The 16,507-nt window shown below is 37.6% G+C and overlaps 1 protein-coding gene across 1 annotated transcript in view; it reads left to right on the forward strand.

The window, feature by feature from the left end:
* The window catches only part of IRAG2 (inositol 1,4,5-triphosphate receptor associated 2), a 130,790-nt gene that overhangs the window by 46,561 nt on the left and 67,722 nt on the right, over positions 1–16,507 (forward strand). Inside the window, 8 exon segments of the mRNA XM_079139884.1 lie at positions 855–1,013; positions 4,876–4,993; positions 6,960–7,010; positions 9,835–9,912; positions 11,987–12,043; positions 13,289–13,348; positions 13,440–13,504; positions 14,503–14,602. Of these exon segments, the coding sequence (XP_078996010.1) occupies positions 855–1,013; positions 4,876–4,993; positions 6,960–7,010; positions 9,835–9,912; positions 11,987–12,043; positions 13,289–13,348; positions 13,440–13,504; positions 14,503–14,602 (688 nt within the window).

Here is a 16,507-nt window from a genome sequence, read left to right on the forward strand (position 1 = left end):
TAGTAATCCAAAACTACCATTTGCCCACTCATGAAAGCCTTCTCCATTAACTTCATAGGTTTTCCATAAAAAAACAAGTCCCATTTGAAGTATAGTTATGATACTAACCTCAAGTTCTTTTGGGGATTATTTTTAAAGCAATCCTTTAATACACTTTAGACATGCGTGGCATGGGCAATTTTATTTTTCACTGACTATGTGAATCTTACATATTAAAGAGGTGTTCCTGTCTCTCCCTTATTTTATCCAACAAAAATGTGGAGTAGGAACCATTTATCTAGCCTAAGAACTGAGAAAAGATAGCAAAGAGAAAGAGGAGTCCTGGCATTCCATGGAACATGCAGTCCACAGTTTCTAAAGGATTAGGAGCTGATGTTGAGGGCAAGAGGGAAACATATATTAACAAAATAATGGGAAAGACAAGTACTACACCGTGCTTACAGGTTGCACATGTAAGATCTAGGAATTTTTTTCCTAGTTAAAGGCCTACTGAAACCCTCTGAGATCCTTTGAAGGAGTATTGCATTTTAAAAGTTCAAGATCTTCCATATCCCAGGTGGAAACAAATGCTTTGGTGTAGAAGGAGGCAAATGTTGGTGGAAAGAAAGAAAGTTGTGGAAGTTGATTTCACAAATGGCAAATACTGAATACCTGACAATTCTGGACAAATTTCTGATGTTATCAGAATATAAATATAAATACTTGTATGAGTAACTACATTTGTGATGATGGTATTTTTGAGGGTAGACGATTTCATAAGAACATTTAAATCTGTTTGGGCTTAACCATATGCCTTATTTCTGATGGGAAGACAAGAGAGATGTTGAGGATTATCCTCATTCTTTCACCTGCAGAGAGATGTCTGACTTCATCACCTATGTAGCAGACCTGCATTTCAACAAACAGAAATTGGAAGTGGAAAATCAGAGGTTTAAGTTGGCATTAGAAACCTTGGAAGAGGCTAACAGCCAGTTAGCAGATGATTGCACTGAGTTGCGTCTTCAGATAAAAAGGTGGGTTACAGCGGGTGGGGGGGTCATACTGGGGGCTTTTGGTTCTCTGTGTTTTCAATCTTTTATTGATATAAAATTCACAAGGCATAAAACTCATCTATTAAAAGTGTACAATTCTGGGTTTTCTGCATATTTAGAAGGTTGTGCGTTCATTACTATTATCTAATTCAAGGTCATTTTCAACACTCAGAAAAGAAACCCAACACCCATTAGCAGCCACTCCTATTTCCTCTCCCCCTCCCTCACTCCCCAGCCACTATAAATCTACTCTGTGTCTCTCTCTCCTACTGGACATTTCACATAAATGGAATTATTAACTTATACACGTGACCTTTTATGTCTGGCTTCTTCCACTTGGCGTAAAGCTTCCCAGGTTCATTCATGTTCTGGTGGTATTGCTGCTTCAGGCCTTCTCATGGCAGAATATTCTTCTATTTTACAGATGTACCACATTTTTTATCCATTCTTCAGATGATGGACTTACTTACACTTTTTGGTTATTATGACTATAATGGCCATGAACATCTGTGTACAGATTTCTGTGTATACTTATGTTTTTAGTTCTCTTTGGTCTATGTGTAGGAGTAGAATTTACTGGGGCATGTAGTTACCTATATTTAGCATTTCAAGAAGTCACCAATCTGTTTTGCATAGAAAGTATTCCATTTTACATTCCTACCAGAGATATTTGGTCATTTCTAGCAATAATGTTCTATTATTGATATCATCTGAGATAGTGTTTTCTAAGACCAGTAGACTTAGGAACCAAGTGTGCATTTGTCCAAACCATTCTATCTGTCAGTTATAATCTTACTCTATGCAAAGTCCTGCACTAATACCATGAGGGATTCATGAGTGATCCAGGCTTAAAATGTGCCTGCCCTCAGGTTCCTACAGCCTAGAAAAATAAGACATGAAAACTTGTTGCTTGATAAAAAGGGCAAAGAACATAAGAGACATTACTGGAAAAAAGTGTTGAACACTGGTAACATGGGTTGGGGGTCATGCTTGAGGGTCAGGAGAAAAGCAACAAACTTCTTACAAAGACTTATGTTTACAGTTGTAGGTGCTAAAATTTTGAACAGCAAAATTCTAGGTTAACTTGGAATGAAAATAACGTACTCCCGCCATAGTTATTCTCACTCTCAAAAGTTTTGGCCATTCATCTGTTGAAGGGCAAAATGGATGGAATTGGAGAGTATCATGCTAAGTGAAATAAGTCAACCTAAAAAATCAAAGGCTGAATGTTTTCCCTGATAAGTGGATGATGATATAGAATGGGGGTTAAGCGGCTGGGGAGTGAGAGAAGAATGGAGGAACTTTAGATTATGTAGAAGGAAATGAGAGGGAGGGGGTATGAAAAATGGTGGAATGAGACAGACATCACTACCCTATGTACATGTATGATTACACGAATGGTACGAATCTACATAGTGCACAACCATAGAAATGAAATGATGTACCCCATTTGTGTACAGTGAATCAAAATACAGTCTGTAAAAAATAAAAAAATAATAATTAAAAAAAATTTTTTGACCAGGCTGGACTAGATCAGGTCAAAGTTTTTGAGGACAAGAATACTGATGTATGTGTGTGTGCATGTATACATGTGTGTACACTCTGTGTATGTATGTATGTGAATAATTACCTCAAGTTCTCTCCACAGTTGGCTTGTTTACTCTATTCATCTATATATAATTCAAATTTGCTTTCTTAAAAGGAAAAACCTATTCTTTGGAGGAGTGTACCAGTCAGAGTTTTGGTTGCAAGCACTAGAAACTGATTGTGATTAACTTGCATGATCAAGAAACAGGTTAGAAAGGATTCAAATAACCCAGAATGAACAGACAGACCGGAGAATCTGCAGGCAGTCATTGTTAAATTGAGCCTAGTATCAACGCTTTTCTCCTTCTTCTAAGCCTTTACAAACAGCCTTGTTCCTTTGGCCTTTCACAGCTTATTTTTGATATTGGATGTTGCCAATAAGCCAGAAACCATTCTTTAATTTTTTCCTCCCCCAGTCTTCCCTCTTACAATAAGAGACTCAGTTAATATTATTGACTTTGTAGTTCTCAAAAGATTGACGTCTGTCCAGTCTTACATCTACCACTTAATTCAAGCCAGCTTTCTTTCACCTGAATCACTACAACAGCCTCCTGACTGGGCTTCTTGTCTTCTGTAAGATGTGTCATGCTGGCAGGAATGTTCTTTGCAGATGCCAGTTTAACCACATCATGCCTCTGCTGTAAACACTTGATGGATCCCTACTGCAATTAGGATAAAAATCTAAATCCCTTCACCAGTTCACAAAGCCTGTTATGATGGGGCTCTGCTACCTAGCTTCTACTCCCCATTTCTACTTTATACTGCACCAATATCTGCCTGCCTGTAGACCCCCGATGAACTTTTGCTTGTGTGCAACGTACACTCTTTCACTGCCTAAGTTATCTGCCTTCTATGCAGTGCCCACAGAAATTGGGTCCACTCCAGCCCTGGTTCTCATTGCGTTGCACAGTAATTGTAACTGTTTTTCCTAGTAGACTGTAAACTCAGTGAGGGAACATTCACATGGCTGGGTACACTTTTTCCTTCTTTAATATCCTGCACAATACCTGGCACAGATTTAGAGCTCCATAATTTACTAAATGATCCATGTAATTCCTTTATTTTTATTTTTTGTTCTAATCAGTTATACATGACAGGAGAATATATTTTGACAATATATTTATACTCCATATTTAAATGGAGTATAACTTTTCTCATTTTTCTGGTTGCACAGAATGTAGAGTTTCACCGGTCATATAATCATATATGCACATAGGGTAATAATGTCAGATTCATTCTACTATCATTTCTACGCCCAAACCCCTTCCCTACCCTTCACTCCCCTCTAATTCAAAGTACCTCTGTTCTTCCCTAGCCCTCCCCCTTATTGTAAGTTAGCATCTGCATGTCGGAGAAAATATTCAATCTCTGGTTATTTGGCATTGGCTTATTTCACTTAGCATGATCTTCTCCAGCTCCATCCATATACTGGCAAGTGCCATAATTTCATTCTTCTTTAAGGCTTAGTAGTAGTCCATTGCGTGCATATATACCACGACCTCTTTTTTCCCCACAATTTCTTTATCCATTCATCTGTTGAAGGGCACCTAGGTTGGTTCCCTAGTTGAGCTATCAATGCAATTTCTTAGGAAGGAAAATATTATACCTTCTTTGAGGCCCTCAGAGAATAGTTTACAATTGGATGAGAGATACGAATGGGTGATTCCATGGCATGGATTGCCAACATTCATTTAAGTCTGTTTCCTGGTGGTGATCATCTAGGTTGTTTCCAATTTTTGCTCTTATGAAAAATGCCCTAATGAACTTTTCTGTGGAATATAGCATGTAGAGACAACTTGTGTTTGTTTAGCTGTTCACCTCCATTAAGGTATGTAAGATTGCTAAGGGCAAAGATCATGTCTCTCTTGTCTTTCATGTTAGCCCTCATACAGGGTACAACACCTGAAATGTAGTATTCAGTAAATACTCATAAAATTGTGTTAACTAATATTACAACTATTTAGGAGTAGGAAAGAACCTTGCTGTTCAGCCAATGATGGATTTCAAAGGAATTCTCTAAATCTTTAGTTTCAGGGATATATTTATATTCCCTCTATTCCCCCTCCCCCATTATACGCTTTCCGATTTCCTTGCTTTTCCAAGGACTGAACAATTAGGTGTATTTTTACTACTGTGGACATCTGATTTAAGTCTTTTGTGGTTTTCAGCTTGGTCCAAAATTAGTTCTTGACTTTCCTTGGTGTCTTTGACGGTTATATTTGAGGCTTTGCTCATTGCCTTTCCCCCACCCCCACAGTGCCCACCAAGCTGTTATGAGAACAAGTCTGTTAAAAGAAGAACTGGAGGAACTGAAAATTAGTATGAGTGCATCAGAAGAGCAGAAGACCTTAATTTTAGCCCAGAAAAAACAATTAGTAAGTCATCAAGTACTGTGAAATTGGTATATAGTTTATATAACTGAAATTCAAGATAGTTTGGGGCAAAAATAAGAAGACAATAAGCTGATAAGTCACTGGTGAAATCTTAGGAAAGTATAAACAAGTAGGATTAAAAATTGCTTTTCTTTTCAATCAAGATTAAATTTCTTTACAAGTGTCTATCATGTTCATAATGGGTTGTAAAGATCTAGATAACCTCTAGAATGTCTCCCGAGGCTGATGGGGAGTTCATAAACATCTGATATCAAAACAAAACTTTAGCAACACAAAAAAGGTTGAATTAAAAAACATTCTGCCAAACTTTCACCTTTTTCTTAGTTCTCTCAGGACTTCCAGGTTAGTGAGAAACTTCGTAAGTCCTTCCTTCCACTAAATAAGCACAGTCCTGTATTTTCAGATCAAGAAGTCATTCAGACTAAACTTTAGCTCAGATGCCAGAGAAATGATTGTTTTTACTGAGAATGTTAGCATTGGTGATAATCTTCAAAATCCTGATAAATTCTAGCATTACTGATGATAGTAAAGGCAGCTGAAAGTCATACAGACTTATTAGTTCTTACCTATTTGTTGAAAAGCGATTTTTAGAGTCTGTAAGTCATTGGGAGGCTTGGTTTTCAGACTGGTCAGATTCTTGTGACCTCCCATAACAAGCACTGCTTCGTTTATCTGAGCTCTAGTCCTAGTAGGAAGATGTGAGGACCAGATTCAATGAGTATCATATGGACTGTGAAAGTCTGAGTGCCTTCTAGGGAAGACAGTATGGGACCACTGGGGAGCTCCTAAGCTGAGGCATCATGGGGAAATGATCACGAGCCCCCCTGGGGAGTGTTCAAGCCCCAACTCCAAGGACTGTGTGACTCCAGGCAAGCCATGGAACTAACCTAAGCCTCAGGGTCTCCCCTAGATACATGGAGGTGACTACCCTACCTACCCTAGGGCTAGGAGAGAGGGATAAGCTTAACACATGTACCATAATCTCCTGTTGTTCTGGGGTCCGTGAATGTTAACTACTACTGGTAAAGATGCAGAGTCCTAGATATAAAATCCTAATTCTTTGTATTTTATAGTGTTTTGTAATGTTGAAATAATTTTTACTATTTTACCTCATTGCTAATCATAGAAATTCTGTGAGATAGAAAAAGAAGTTGCTATATCTTTATATCTTTTAAAAATTTACTAAAGTGATAAAAGTTCAGGTACATCTTGATTGCTCAAAGTCGAGTGTGTAATAAATGGTATAGAATTGAGCTCCAATCTTATGCCAAATACATGGTGTGCATGCATATGTGTTCCTGTGTTCTGATGTCGGTGAAATCCTAGCCTGAGATGTTCTTCCCTTGTTATAAAGGCAATACTTGTTCACTTTATTTTTATAAACAAAGAAATGCATGTTAACAAAGAAAGAATAAAATTCCATAAAATCCTTACCTTAACGTACCCACAAGATTTACTGTTAACATTTTATAAATACACCGTCCTCAAATAGTTTTTCTTCTGATGCTTCTGAATTTGAGGATGTTAATTATAGAAGTTCCTGATGTCCACATGTTGTGGTAACGTTGAATCTGGAAATATCTTGAGCTTCAGATAGGAAGCTGAAACTCATTGTGGTTTCAAGGTGCAATTTAACTTGTTGTGTTGGCAGCTATCTATCATAAATGGATGGTGCTAAAGTAGCAGGGAAAGAAGCCAGGTTGTTCCTTTTATAGTTTTTCATCTTTTTCTCAACTGCTATTCCAACGAATTAGGGAGAAGAGTGACTTCTTTCAGTTCTTTAAGAAACTGCAAGCCAAGGCTTAACCCCATACTTTTAGACTAGGCTCAGTTGTGACATATGAATACCACATTTAAAGTTGATAAAGGAAAATAATGTTAATAGTCTTGGAGGTAAGTATGTGGAATTTTTATAAAACTCTTAAATATTTAACATTTTTTTTTTCAGGAGACAGAAAACCAGGCTCTGATTCTTAAGATCAAGATTCTACAGGAAGAGGTATGTTGAAATCATTAAACACAGGCATAGGTAAACATATGGAAATCAAATGCTCATGGGTTATTGCCATGAGTTAAATAAAAATCATGTGACTCTTCAGGTCCCTCTGGGCCAAAAAGTGGGGTAACATGTCAAATTACAAGTGGAGAAAAGTGGAAGGATTTTCATGTTAAGACAGAGGTGTCTTATTACTTTTGTAATTAACCTTGGAGAAGTGGGATTTAAGAAATTCAGATTTAAGGTAGAATGAAATGAACTCACCTTAAAAATACAAATCAAGAAGGAAAGCTTGGGTTTTTCTAAATTTTTATTACCTTGAATGAGGTGGAAAGATTCTCGAGTCTCACATCTAGATCTTAAATTCACTGAAAGCACTGCCTGGGGAAAACTGTCTTTTCTGGACTAAAAATATTTATTTCACAGGCTTGTTTTGGAGATAATTGATGTGAAGCCATTTATACATACAGTACATATGTTGGGAAGTATTAGTATAATCTCTGGAAAAAAGTATAGTTAAAATATGTGTTTTTAAGCAAAAGAGTTAAAGCAGTGAAAGAACAGATAACTAGTAAATTACTATTTTACAGGGGGAAATTCCATCTAGATATCTTTTGAATATCAGGTATCATGTAAATTTTTTGTTTTGGCTTTATATGAGGCTGTCAAACGTTTATTAAGCCATGCTGAATCTATCTGGAGAGTAAAAATATAAACCATGTGGATATTAAACAAATTCATAATAGGTTGTAAAAGAATGATAATACTGTAAAGAATCCTATATCACTTTCAGAAATGTTACACCTACAAGGCCAGGCATTTGTGAAACTAGTACTTTCCAGTTACATTCCCAATGTAAGAGGTTTATCTTATTGTACCTAAATGAGTGACAGCATTGAAGAATTGTACCAAACCAGTTTAGGATTGAGATGGAAGATTTAAACCTCTTCCTCATGAGATTGCATTGCAACTGTTGAACTATACTAGGATATTCATACAAATGATCCTCCCTATCAAGGTTCCTTTAGGAGGTAAAAATCTGTGACAGTATGAAGAATAACAGCAAAAATGGTTTGGGTCGTGGCCCACATTCATTCACCACATAGGTATTGGGAGTCTTCTATGGGTATGTTTCATTCAAAGTGTTGAGTATACAGACTTAAGCAAAATAGCTCAAGAACTTGTGTCTTTGACAATTTCTCTATGGAGAAAGAAAGGCAAACAGAATTGAGGGAGAGAGGAATGCAATTTAAACTAGATGCTCAGGAGAAGCAGCGTTGCAAAATTAATGCTTTGGTTAAAAACTGGAAAGGAGACTTATCTGTGAAAGCATTCCAGGCAGAGGAAGCAACATACTCTCCAGGTAGCGAGGCTGCAGCCTGCCTGCTATTTTGGAGGGGCAGCAAGGCCAGTGTGTCTGGAGCAGAGTTATGGCAGAGAGCTACATGGCGCCTCATGCTGGCAGTGTAAGGACTCTGGCTTTTATTTTATTACTTAAAAAAATTTTTTTTAAACACAGAGATGGCAATCATTGGAGGGTTTTGAGTAAATAAACATAATCTACTTTGTTTTAAGACCATAATTCTGGCTGCTGGGTCTCTAATCTATTGCAGTGGGGCAAAGAAAAAAGCCAGAAAACTAATTATGAGGCTTGAAGTGATCCAGTCAAGGCTGGTGGTGGTCTTCGATTGAAGCAGTAACCGTGGGGTAGGCCAGAATTGTTCAAATCAGGAAATGCTTTATAATGTAGCCACAGATATTTGTTTTGTATTCAGGAAATAGAGAAAGTGTCTCCTGATTATTTCTAATGTCTCAGTGAAATACAAAGCAAAATCGTTCCCTGAGAGGGAGGATGTTGGAGGAGTTACTGGAAATTTAAGGAAAGAGAAGGGATAAAATACCCTGGGGTTGGATTTTTTTTTTTTTTTTTAATAGAGGATCAGAGAGTATTTTTAGACTTTGCTTTCTGAGGGCCTTTGTCCATTACTCACCTCTGCCCATGTACTATGAAAGCAGCTATAGACAATATGTAAACAAATGGGCAGAGCTGTGCACAAATGAAACTTTATTTATAGAAAAGTGATCAGCTAGACTTCGCCTTTGGGGGATGGGTGGTGGCCGTCATTTGCTAACCCTTGATTTCAGCAAATGGCGGTGTGAATATACCAGGGTTATATGATTTGATCACCAGGAAACATGGAGGCTAAAGGTCATGAACTTAAATTTTGACCAGCCGATTGATTCATTCTTTTGCCATATTTATCCTGAAAGGTGTTGGCCTCAGGTGGGTGGCAAGCTCATTTAATACTAAGACCCAAGGGATGGGCACGGGAACTGAGGCATGTGGAAAGTAGGGATTATAATGATTGTGGAAGAATTTAAATTTGGTAGAGGTTATAAGTTCATGAAACATTTGAAGGGTAATGAAAAGGCAGTAGGATTAATGGGTAGCAGGTTCCAATGGGGACTGCAGGTTTGTTGGTGCTGGAGAAGGTAATCTGGAAGGACAAGAGGTGGCAGTTGAAGAGTGAGGTGCTTCAATCAAGCCTCACAAGGTCACGGTAACTGGAAATAACAAGTTTGAAGCTATGACTATGAGAGTGAGTGGCTGAGGTGGAGTGGCGGATAAAAATGCACTTCTGAGAGTTCTCCAGGATGGTTGTGTTCAAAGGATCATGCTGTCTCCGGAGAACCTCAGCTTTTGTCCCTTAGTTTAAGATGGATTACGATGCTGAAGGTGAAAATACCACCTGCTAAAAGATACTGATTGTGATTCTCTTATTTTCCTTGGTGCCAAATCTAAGAATACCATCTTCTTTTACATTAGAATATTAAGAACATTATGGATATAGATAGACTGGAAAAGAAGATTGAGGAATTGTCTAAAGCTGAGACAGAGCATCAAGTAAGCACTTCTCAAATACTGGTAAAATATTTTCTTCTGTCAAACCAATATTATTCTATGCGGGTGTATGTGACTCAAAGACACAATAACCTGTGGTTATAAGTTCCGAAATTTGCGCTCCTTGAAATTTCTGAATTCTATAAAAGGCAGTTTCGTTTTTTCATTTTTTGGCAACAGCTTTACTGTTATATAATTCATGTACCACAGAATTCATCCACTTGAAGTATACATGTCAATGGTTTTTAGTATATTCGGAGTTGTATAACCATAAGCAAAAGTAAGCTTAAAACATTTTCATCACCCCAAAATAAACCCTTTTTACAGTTATTTCAGTCCTAGGCAACCACTAAATCTATTTTCTGTCTCTCTAGAGTTTTCTGCTCTGGACATTTCATATATAAATGGAACCATAGAATGTATGTTCTTTTATGATTGGCTTCTTCCACTTAATATAATGTTTTTAAGGTTAATCCATGTTATCAGTACCCCGTATGTAAGTACTCTATTTTTTATTGCTGAGTAATATTCTGTTGTATGACTATATCATATTTTGTTTATATGTTCATCATTGATGGACATTTGAGCCATTTCCATTTTGGGACAATAATGAGCCATGCTGTTATAAACATTTGTGTACATGTTTGTTGACCATACTTTTACTTCTCTTTATTATTTACTTAAGAGTGGAAGTACTGGGTCATATGGTGAGTCTATGTTTAACATTTTAAGTAACTGCCAGGCCACTTTACATTCCACCAGCATTGTATGAGGGTGCACACTTTGCCTTCTTGCCAACACTTACTTATCTTTTTAAGTACAGTGTGCTTTCTAATTTAATAGCTTCTGTTTTTTAAAATCCCTAAGTTGGGGAAGATTTCAGATATTGTATATTCTTAATGCTGAAAATGAGAAATAGGAAAAATCTATCCCTGATTAAGAAATGGTACCTTACAAAAATACCTATCTTAGATCTATAAAGTCTGCTTAGTACATACTTTTGTTATCTGCCATATATTCTTATCAGGAAATGGAATCTATCAATAAATTCATGAATATGTCATCATCTCAATAGTTTTTTTGAGCAGTATTGTTTGTTGTTTATGTCTGAACTGATGTACTTCAATTTCCTGTCATTTTCAAGTTTTCTAGCAGAAACCCAAATTTTGTGTGTGAGAATATATATATCATCAAATGCATATATTACAGCTGTTATAATTTCGACATTAAAATTAATTCTACACTAGGAATGGCTACTTGGAAAATGCAATGTGATAAATAGTAGAAAGAGTCAAAAGACATGGGTTCAGACCCTATCTTTTCTACTTGAAAGCTTTATTATATCAAGCAAATAGTTACCCTCCTTGTATCAAGTTTCTCACCTGTTAAATGGAAATCTTTACCTACTCCACACGTTTTTGTGTATTTTTTAAAATTTGGAGGATTATGTGAAAATACTGTTAGAACTATAGAAAGAAATTGAAGTATATAATCAGGATGATGATTCTGCTTTTGGCTTTGCCAATTATTTTTCCAGGTTCTCAATTCAGTCATTATATGTATTTGTCAATTCCATTCTATTTAGAAGTATATGCTACAAGTTTGCTTTTGGTTTTAATAAATTGGTATATTCTTCTTATTTACTTTGCTAAAAGCAATCTTGAACATTACAAAATTGTTTTTAAGAGTTTTCTATATGTCCTTATGGAATCTGTTCATGTCCTATCTAGATTTTCATTTTCACTGAAAAAGTAGACTTTTTACATCCTCTCATGTGTGGAACAGAGGGAAGGGCACTTCTCTGAAGCTTGGACTCACATTCTGGGATCAGCTGACTGTGGCCTTGGGCAAATCTAAATAGTGGTGAACTTTGGCTTTCTTGCTGGTGATGTGAGGTCAATGACCCCTACCTCTAGGGTTGTAAGGCTGGATGTGGAAGTTTGTTGTAAAGTGAAAAACACATGCTCATCATTAAAGATGCTTCAGAAACATGTCTCCCTTACTGAAATCATTTTATGGCACTGTCTTTTTCACAAAACAAAGTCCCAATGGCCTTCCCTAAATTGTTTCTTTTCAGATGCAATTGCACACCTATGAAAATATGTTGCTTAATAAAGATGCAAGAATGCAGAAGGTTGGTATCCCTTCCATTTGAGAATCCTGTGTGGTTGACTAGCTTTCTCCAAATTGTGAGGGAGATGGTCATTTGTATAACTTCACTCCTATGAAAAGATTTTGTTATTATGTCTTAAGACTTTTCCTAAAGTACTTCACAAAAATGTTTGAGTGAAGAATATGGGTGGCTTTTTTATCTGGGCTAAGTATGAACAAATCCTTTCTAAACTCTGGCAGTATTGATCCATATATGCAACAATATCAGTGTGTCAATCTACCAGTGCCTGGTTAGATACTGATGAGACAGTTTTGACTCACAACAGCACAGATGAGTGTGCAGCCATTCATTTTAGGGAAAAGGAATATATTAAAATTATTTGCTACCAAAGTTGATTGATAGATAATATATATCAATAGGTATTCTCTTTATCCTTATATCCTGTGACCATAGCTCATCTGGTAACAAAGGATATCAACAAAGTTGCTGGTTTTGTGTTTTTAAGAGACACAGGAACCACATAGCCTAAGGGAACAAACTTGCACTGTCTTAAGACAGGGAAGTAAAGAAAGAGCAATATTTGTCACTCTTTATTTCCCATCTACATTATGAAGTTTCAGAGGAGATGTTCATAACTTGTTACCTGTGACTGGGATACTGCCCTAATTTTATCCTTCTTCATGCCAGTTCTCTGTCTTCTATGTAATGACATTGGTGGTGGTGGCCGCTCAGTTCCTCCATGACACTGGTCTTTCCACCATTCTTCATTCCTGCCCAGCGTTCATTAGGTATTGATTGAGCACTTCCCATGTGCCAGGTCCCATGCCAGCCTTTGGATAAAATGATAGATCACTAGGCATTCACTACCTGGACTTTCTGATCTTGTGATATTGAACAGTGACATTAATTGAGGTATGGTTTGAACTGGATAAAGTTGGATGACTTGGTAATTCATTGACCACTTACAAGTAAAGGTTTGTTTCCTTAATGGCATCAATAGTTACAATTAAGAATCGCCTTTTAGGATTTGATTTCATTGAACCAGACAGAACATCACAACACATATAAAATATAGTTGCCTTATTGTCCCCTACTTGTGTGTTTTTTAATCACAAACATTGACCGGTTCTGTCTTCAAATAGCAAGACGGATAGAAGATCTCATGACGATTGGCATTCACGATTCTTTGGTTTGCATTGATGATGTAATGCAATTTGGTGAACCCATTTTTTTTTTTTTTTTTTTTTTTTCTGTTGATTCATTCAGAAGGATTTAAGCATAGAAGAGCTGAAGTCGACCATCACCGAGTATGGAAGTGTGATAGAGGTATGCCACGATCTCACGACTTGCAAGGCAGGGCTGTTGAATTCAAGTACCCACTAGAATAACACAAACAACCTAACATTTCTGCTTCCAGAATTTACGAGGGGATAAAAATAAACTGGCTCAAGAGTTACAGCACTTGCAGCAGGAACTCGTCATGTGAGTAGGATTCACTCTCGCCAGCCTTCTGTCTTGGGCCATGGTCCCCTGAGCTGCGTGTAGTGCTTCGTCACACCCCACTCTGTTCTTCAGCACTTGTGTATGCTCCTTTACTTTTCTCCATGGGTGTTCCTTCACCATCCTGACTGTCTTGGTCAGTTTGGGTTGCTGTAAGAAAACACTGTGAACTGAGTGTCTTCAGCAAACACTTGTTTCTTGTGGTTCTGGAGGCTGGAAGTGTGAGGTCAGGGTGCATCAGGATTGATACTAGTGAGGACCTTCCTTCAGGTTGCAGACTGCTGATTTGTTGTATCTTCACAATGGAGAAAAGAGAGCTAACTCTCTGATGTCTTAGAAGGGCACTGATCCCATTTATAAACCCTCTACCTCCATGACCCTACTACCTCCCAAAAGTTCCACCTCCAAATAGCATGGGAGCAGGTATGGTAAATTGTTCTTACCTCTTTCCTGACACACATCATTCTCTGTTATAACCATTGTTTCTAAAGTGTGTAGTATGCTGATCCAGGATCCATAGGAGGCACTCAAATTACAAACGTGAGTAAAGCCAGTGAGTGAGTGAGTGCACACACCTGTGGTATGTGAATGGCAGTGAGAAAGGGGCATTGCCCCCACAAAAGGCAGAGGCAGGCACTCTGCCTAGCTCCAGCTGATTGTTTTATCAAGGCTATATGGACCCCTTATATTAAGGCTATATGTCTACAGCTTCTGACTGTGGAAGGAAAACCAGAAATCTAGATGTTTTAGTGACATTTAGGTTTAAAGTACTGGTTTCAATATTTAAGTGTGACCTACTTGTTGGGGACCTCTTAGGGTCACTAGTCTGCAGCTCCTGGAGGATAGACACTGTCTCCTCTCTGAGTCCCTTGAACAGTCCTTGGTCCACGTGGGCACTTATGGTGATAATGAGTCTTATTTTGGTGATTGCAAACATAATGTTGGAGGCATCTAATTGGACCATTTTCATTTTTTCCAAGAAATGGGATTCAACTGAATGTTAGTGGAGAGTACAATGGGGTAGTCTCTGAAGGAGAAAAGTCTTTACATTATGAGCTCAGCCTAGCTCACTCTGCAGAGGTAAGTCATTTTAATCAGAGGAAGAGCTTTAAAAACTGACCGCTCTGTGTATAACTGACTATTAAGTGAACGTCCAAGGATATTTGTAACATATCTGTTGATAGTTATAGAATTCAAGTCTCAAACCTTTTAGCCTGGGAGAAAGGTTCATTTCTAAGTCATGGCCTAAAGTTCCAGCAAGGCTATCCAGGCTTTTGGGTGTGTGTGTTCTGTGAATTGGGACTTTAGAAATCTTCATATTCTCCATCTTTTTTCAAGGTAATCTACTCGCACTGATCCCTAGCCTAGGATTGTAAAGGCAACAGTGGAGATCCAGGAAGTATTTTTTTCACATTTTCTAAAGCCCTTGGTGTGTATATACCCCAAACTAAGAAGTCCAGAAGTGACACCAATTTCTTTGCTCTAATTGTACCAACCCAATTTTCTTAATTGGAGCACTATGTTATACATGATAGTTGAATTCATTTTGACAAAATCATACAGGCATAGAACCTTATTTCACTCCCAGTGCCTCCTCACTCCCTCCCCCATTCTCCTTGTAGTATATTTATATATGCACATCGCATGATTTTGTTAATTTTATTCCATATTTTCTCCCTTTTCCTGTCCTTCCTTCCTGCCTCAGTCTCCTTTTCCTCCAGTGGGCTTCCCTCTGTCCTTAATGTTAATGTACCCATTTCCCCGGCCCCACACATACACTTTTCCCCCTTAGTTTGCTCTAGCTTCCATATGTGAGAGAAAACATTCATTCCTTGATTTTTCTGAATCTAGCTTATTTCACTCTGTGTGATGTTCTCCATCATCACACATTACTGGCAAATGGATGGAATTTTTATTCTTTGTGGCTTAGTAAAACTGCATTGTGTGTATATGTATGTATGTATATATCTATGTGTATATATATATGTGTATATCTCACATTTTCTTGATCCATTCATCTGTTGACAGGCATCTGAACTGATTCTATAACATGGCTATTGTGAATTGAGCTGCTATAAACATTGGTGTGGCTGTATCACTATAGTATGCTGATTATAGTTCTTTTGGATAAATATCAAGGAGTGGGTTAGCTGGGTCATATAGTGGTTCCATTCCTAGTTTTTTGAGGAATCTCCATACTGCTTTCCAGAATATACCAACTCAATTTTATGATGGCAATTATTACATTCCAAACAGGAACTAGAATTTTTGTGTTTTAGTTAATTTAAAAATGGAAAAATGAATTACTTTAAAAATTTTGTTAGACCCAGTCCTTCACAACATGCGAAGAAACACTCAAAAGCCTTCTTGGGGCTTGAAGTGTTGCACGTGTAGTCCTTTTATTTTCCAGTTCTGTGCTTGTGTTAGGAAATGCTTTATTTAGCAGATTGCTTTCTTTTCTCTGCTTTGGTCTCTCCCTATCTGGACAATGGCTATGTCAGAATGTCCTTCTGTTGACAGCTGTGATATGACCTTGAAAGCAGAGGGAGAATGTCTTTGGGGCAAATGCTGTTAGAATCGCTCCTGCCAAGGATACAAGGGTAACATATGCTGCCTTCATCCAAAGCCATCTCAACAGCCCTGGATGTTCTGCTGAGAGCTATGTTTTTGTGACATTCTGTTTCAAATACTCATCATTTCACTGTATTTTTGAAACCCAGCCAAACTGCCAGACTGAATGAAACTGTGGCAAATCTGCTGTGGCTGTGTGTTTCTATCCCTAGTCCTCTGAGATAATAATGATGTCAAGATGCCAGCCCATAAAGTTCTATACTCCCCAATAGGAGGTTGTCAGCTGGCAAAATCCTGGCTGAGGTTTTTTTCCCTGATGAGTTAGGAAGCTTGCCTTCTAACTGGAATCTGGAAATAAGAGTCCTTGACACTTTCCAACAAACAGTAAGAAGAAGGCTAAATATGTTGTTGTCA

Source organism: Sciurus vulgaris, assembly GCF_902686455.1.
Source record: "Sciurus vulgaris genome assembly, chromosome: 5".
Lineage (NCBI taxonomy): Eukaryota > Metazoa > Chordata > Mammalia > Rodentia > Sciuridae > Sciurus > Sciurus vulgaris.